The sequence below is a fragment of the Camelina sativa genome, chromosome 9 (genome assembly GCF_000633955.1).
Source record: "Camelina sativa cultivar DH55 chromosome 9, Cs, whole genome shotgun sequence".
Classification (NCBI taxonomy): Eukaryota; Viridiplantae; Streptophyta; class Magnoliopsida; order Brassicales; family Brassicaceae; genus Camelina; species Camelina sativa.
The window spans coordinates 27,506,242-27,512,104 of record NC_025693.1 but is presented as its reverse complement, the minus strand read 5'-3'; the positions used below and the strand labels follow the sequence as shown (position 1 = coordinate 27,512,104).

Below are 5,863 nucleotides of genomic sequence, written 5' to 3'. Positions count from 1 at the left end.
AATTATATGAATCAACATCCCACTTATCAAAAACGCCACACTTTCCCATTACCTTTTTCACTCTCATTATCACATTTTCATTTTCCTAATAGTGACACTATTTTTTTGGTACTATTTTTAATACATTTCTTTATCTAAATTATACTGAAAAAAATAAAAAAATCTTAGCATATACAGTTTGACTAATCAATTTATTTCGGAACAATTCAAAGACACTTTTTACATCTCCTCAAAAGCCGAAACCAAAATCTCTCTTTCTCACAACTCACAAGTAAGCAAAGCAACTTCAAAATTTGGTTAACCCCAAAGAAAAAAATCAAAAAGGTCGATCTCTCTAATTTTCTTAAAAATCTCAACTTTGTCGTCTAAATCCAGAAACCCCCATACGCAAATACCCCTGTACGTGTTCTCCTTTCACCATTTTTCTCGAGCTTTCTCGCATTTACCCCTCAGATTCTTAAAAAAAGTTTCAAACTTTTCTTCTTCTTCCTTCACCATTCTCGTTTTTGCTCAAAACTGTTCTGTCCCGAGTAGTGAGTGAATAAAGCACAGATTTGAATTTTTTACTCATCATCATCACTCAATGGGCTTCTCAAATTCCTGAGTTTTTTTCTCTTTCCCGAGAAACCCACCATGGAAATCGAATCAGGAAGTTATCAAAACATCGTCAAGGTGAGCCATCACCAGATTTGAGATCGGTTCCGATCATAAAGTTGTCACCTTTATGAAGATCCTCGTAATCATCGATTTCTAAATCAAACCCTTTTTTTTTTTTTTTTTGCAGAAGGAATCGTGGAGAACAGTGTTGACATTAGCGTTTCAAAGCTTAGGAGTTGTATACGGAGATTTGAGTATCTCACCTCTATACGTCTACAAAAGCACATTCGCTGAAGACATTCATCACTCTGAGTCCAACGAAGAGATCTTTGGTGTTTTGTCTTTCATCTTTTGGACAATCACTCTCGTCCCTCTTCTCAAATACGTTTTCATAGTCCTCAGAGCAGATGATAACGGTGAAGGAGGCACTTTTGCTCTTTACTCGCTTCTGTGTCGACACGCACGGGTCAACTCGTTGCCGAGTTGTCAGTTGGCTGATGAGCAGCTTCTAGAGTATAAGACTGACTCGATTGGTTCGCCTCAGTCTGGTTTTGCAGCGAGTTTGAAATCTACTCTTGAGAAACATGGAGTTTTGCAGAAGATTTTGCTTGTTCTTGCTTTGATTGGGACTTGTATGGTGATTGGTGATGGTGTTCTCACCCCTGCTATTTCAGGTAAATTAATAATCTTTGACTTGTTTCTTTTGTGTGTGTTTTATGTCAATGACAAGATCATTGATTTGTTTTTTTTTTTTAACTTACCACTGTTCATTTGTTTTTGTCAATACAGTTTTTTCTGCAGTATCAGGTGTTGAGCTTTCAATGTCTAAGGAGCATCACAAGTGTGAGTTTCTTTTTCACTATTCTTGATAAAGTTGCATAAGGCGTCTTAATCTAAAGCTTAGGCCTGGACACTTTGGTTTAGTTCATAGATGATTTGGTCACACATGGAGTCTTAGAATCAACACCAAGTCGTCGGTTTTTTTTTTCCTTAACTGTGGAGCCAGTTGTTCCCACCATCTGTTTTATTCGATTGCTTGGTAGAGTTTTGCACGTAACACGAATTAAATGTCGTGGCGCCATCCCGATTTCGAGTCATATATATCACTTTCAGTTCCTTAATTTGATGACCCCACGCTATTGAATAAGCGTTTTGGATTCTTCTCTGGACATCAAGTGGATAGATATACCAAAACCTTCCCTAAAACTCTCATCTACCCAAAAATTTGGAACTTAGTGTAACTGTCATGTTCAAAAGACTCTTGCAGTTGTTAAAGTTTTGACCTTTTTGCCTCAAAATAAGGTTATTGTGATTGTGTTTGAAAGTTTTTTTTTTTTGCTTTGTTTATGCAGACATAGAAGTCCCTGCTGCTTGTATAATTCTGATTGGTTTGTTTGCACTCCAGCACTATGGTACACATAAGGTCGGGTTCTTGTTCGCCCCGGTGATTCTGCTGTGGCTAATGTGCATCAGCGCCATTGGTGTTTACAACATTTTCCATTGGAACCCGCATGTGTATCAAGCGCTTTCTCCTTATTACATGTACACGTTCCTCAAGAAAACTCAAAGTAGAGGCTGGATGTCTCTTGGTGGGATCTTGCTCTGCATTACAGGTGCAACAAATTAAAAACAAAAACCCATTTTGCTTTACGAGCTGAAGAAGAAAACTTGACTCACTTGTCTTACTCGTATGCAGGTTCTGAAGCAATGTTTGCAGATCTAGGACATTTTTCTCAACTCTCAATTAAGGTTTTTATGAATCCTTCTCTTCTCTATTTGCCTTCTTTACATTTCTTTCTTCGTTGTCTCAGACGTTCGTGCTCTTGTTGCAGATTGCTTTTACCTCACTTGTTTACCCGTCCTTGATACTTGCCTACATGGGACAAGCAGCTTATCTCTCTCAGCATCATGTAATTGAAACTGAATACAATATAGGGTTTTATGTATCTGTACCAGAGAAACTAAGATGGCCAGTTCTTGTAATCGCCATACTCGCTGCTGTAGTTGGTAGTCAAGCCATCATCACCGGAACATTTTCAATCATCAAACAATGCTCTGCATTGGGATGTTTCCCCAAAGTTAAGATTGTTCATACTTCCTCTAAAATCCACGGTCAGATTTACATCCCTGAGATCAACTGGATCTTGATGATCCTCTGTTTAGCTGTCACCATTGGTTTCAGAGACACCAAGCGGTTGGGTAATGCTTCAGGTATATAACTAATAACCCAAACTTAATTTAGTATTGAAGCTAGCTACTATAGCTAACTAACCGTTGATAATGTTTTTCTCTTTAGGTTTGGCGGTTATAACCGTTATGCTTGTGACAACATGCTTAATGTCGCTAGTGATTGTACTATGCTGGCACAAGAGCGTCTTCTTTGCAATAGCATTTGTTGTATTCTTTGGCACAATCGAAGCTCTCTACTTCTCGGCTTCCCTGATCAAATTTTTAGAAGGCGCATGGGTTCCAATCGCACTCTCGTTTTGCTTCCTTCTCTCGATGTGTACTTGGCACTACGGAACCTTCAAGCGCTATGAGTATGACGTACAAAACAAAGTCTCAGTTAACTGGCTTCTCAGCCTTGGTCAAACCCTCGGCATTGCACGTGTCCGTGGACTCGGACTCATCCACACGGAGCTTGTCTCTGGCGTTCCTGCAATCTTCTCTCATTTCGTTACCAACCTCCCTGCCTTCCACCAGGTTCTTGTCTTCCTCTGCATCAAATCTGTACCGGTTCCGCATGTACGTCCCGAGGAGCGGTTTCTAGTCGGACGTATTGGTCCGAAAGAGTACCGGATATACCGTTGCATTGTCCGGTATGGTTACCGTGATGTCCACAAAGACGATTTCGAGTTTGAAGGCGATCTTGTATGTAGCATTGCCGAGTTTATCCGTACTGAGGCTGCAAACGCAACTGCTGCAGAGACCAACGGAGAGGAGGATGATAGAATGTCAGTTGTTGGAACTTGTTCCACATACATGCAAGGAGTGGAGGATCACTACGAAAGCGATGTTGACGACCCGGATAAGCCCGGTACGTCAGAGATACGATCACCAAAACCTAAGAAGAAGAGTAAGAGTAAGGTCAAAAAGAGGGTTAGGTTTGTTGTCCCGGAGACTCCAAAGATAGAGAAGGAAACTAGGCAAGAGTTAATGGAGCTAACGGAGGCTCGTGAGGGAGGTGTGGCTTATATAATGGGGAACGCGTATATGAAAGCGAAACAAGGATCAGGGTTAGTCAAGAGACTTGCCATTAACGTCTGCTATGAGTTTCTTAGAAGGAACACTAGGGGTCCTAGAAATATGCTTACCTCTCCTCACGCCTCTACTTTAGAAGTTGGTATGATCTACCATGTCTAAAAAGGGGTATTTTGATCTTTTTTTTTTTGTAAATGCTTTTGTTGTGTTTTAATTTACTAAAAAAGAAAAAAAAAAAGTGAATTAGATATAGCTGAAGAAATTTTGTTTTTGCTTAAAAGGTTTATAGAGTTTATAGCTCAAGAACTCCTCCTTTAGATATAGAGTTTTTTTTTTCACCTTTCTTATACAAACTTGTGTACAAATGATATGTGTGAATTGTGTACCAGATTGTGATTACATACATTGTCACATAATGTGGGTATTGCCAATCTTCTATTTCTCTAGCATTATGCATTATGTGGGTTTTAATCATGATCATGACACATTGACACTACTAATATTAACCACTACTAAGATACATGTTGGAGACATATTTTCGATATATGTACATCCAAACTCATAAGCAGCAAACAACAAAATTAGATAAAATAAAAGTAAGTAGTCTAGGAAGTGCTTGGAGCATAGGTGGGCTAATTAACGGGCCATGGAGACTAAAATTATCAAAAGTTAAAGAGGTCAGAGTAAGTCATACCGGACGAAATCCGAAGATGAAGATCCCTTTGGTCGAGCTGTCAATGTTCTCCCGACTGGTATTAATTGGTCTGAAAGCGATCTGACTTTGGATAATATACTCAAAGAAACAGCTCAATTGTTTAAAAACTGAAACCACGTGCTTCTCTAACAAATTTTGTTATCCTTTTATTTTTCGTTTTATTATTTTTTTCTGACTCCAAATTCAGTCTTACTTTTTTTTCTAATGGAAAAATACACTAGAGATAAGTTTTTTTTTGGTATGAATTGTATATTCATTCGTCTTTCTTTATGTGTGTCCCCTAGTTATTCTTTACGTCACGAATTTTCTTGTCGGTATGAACTATTTTAAATTCTAGGCATTGTAGTGAGAACGTAAATTCAAAGGCTAATTAGCGGAAGTCGTGAGTACTATCTCATAAATCACATAGTACTTGACTAGAACTATATATATAAATGTAACAGAGAGAGTCCAGTTGGCAGTTGGTATTAAGCCTGTAATATATGTACGTACGTTTGATGTCGTAGTCAAAGTACTTGGGTGCCGTATAACTCGATCTAAGTTATATTTTTTGTCGCCCAATCTTAAATTATACATTAACAATTTTGGTGAGTAGTACAAAGAAAAAAAAAACACAAATATCAAGTAAACAAAAAATCAAACGTATTATATGATATATATGTGCAAAGTCTAAGAAAATATTAGTTGTTAGAAGGTAAGGAAAAAGATATATATATATATATATATATATATATATATATATCAAAATCGACAGTAGTAGTAGTAGTACATTAGACAGTCGTTGACAGCTAATTAACAAAAATACAAAACACAAAACAGTGTAATAACAAAAAGAAGAAAAAAAACGAATTATTTTTTGTTTAAAAGAGTTTGAATATGTCGGTTATATAAATGGTTAAATGTACTTTGATGTTACAGCTATGAGACAACCGGGTTATCATAAAGAAAGAAAAAAAAAAGAGGGAAGGTTCGAATTGAAGGTTGGCTTTGTTTTGGGTTTTTGTTTGATACAGACGTGCACAGATCCTTTCCCATGTAAAAACTTTGATCATTCTAACGTGTCATTTCTTAATTGGTTAAACACTAACGTAAGTGGAAACGCATTTGCAAAAAAGAAAAAAAAAAGAAATATCATATCCTCTCCAAACACTTATCCATTCGGGAAACATTCTGATCCTATAGTTTCTAGTTTACACCAATCTATGGAACCCACTTGGACTATACAAACCCATACGAACCTCTCTTCGTGTCTAATTATCATTGGTTCATATCCACGAACCCCACCTTAGCCGACGTTGGTGTCTGTCTGGATAAAGAAAAAAAAGTTGAATAAAACGTTTTTTTTTTTTA

The 5,863-nt window shown here is 37.4% G+C and overlaps 1 protein-coding gene across 1 annotated transcript; it reads left to right on the top strand.

Moving 5' to 3' along the window:
• On the top strand, nt 222–4,214 carry LOC104712574 (potassium transporter 6-like). The gene is made up of 7 exons (XM_010429499.2): nt 222–672; nt 785–1,271; nt 1,387–1,440; nt 1,950–2,210; nt 2,294–2,346; nt 2,430–2,808; nt 2,894–4,214. The coding sequence occupies exons 1-7, from the start codon at nt 634–636 to the stop codon at nt 3,958–3,960; spliced, it is 2,340 nt and encodes a 779-aa protein (XP_010427801.1). The 5' UTR covers nt 222–633; the 3' UTR covers nt 3,961–4,214.

What these genes read in the sequence shown, in the direction of transcription:
- LOC104712574 (XM_010429499.2), top strand. Translation starts at nt 634, where the DNA reads ATGGAAATCGAATCAGGAAGTTATCAAAACATCGTCAAG. An exon ending in GATCTTGCTCTGCATTACAG is followed by an intron (nt 2,211 to 2,293) that starts GTGCAACAAATT and finishes ACTCGTATGCAG; the next exon opens with GTTCTGAAGCAATGTTTGCA. An exon ending in GCGGTTGGGTAATGCTTCAG is followed by an intron (nt 2,809 to 2,893) that starts GTATATAACTAA and finishes TTTTCTCTTTAG; the next exon opens with GTTTGGCGGTTATAACCGTT.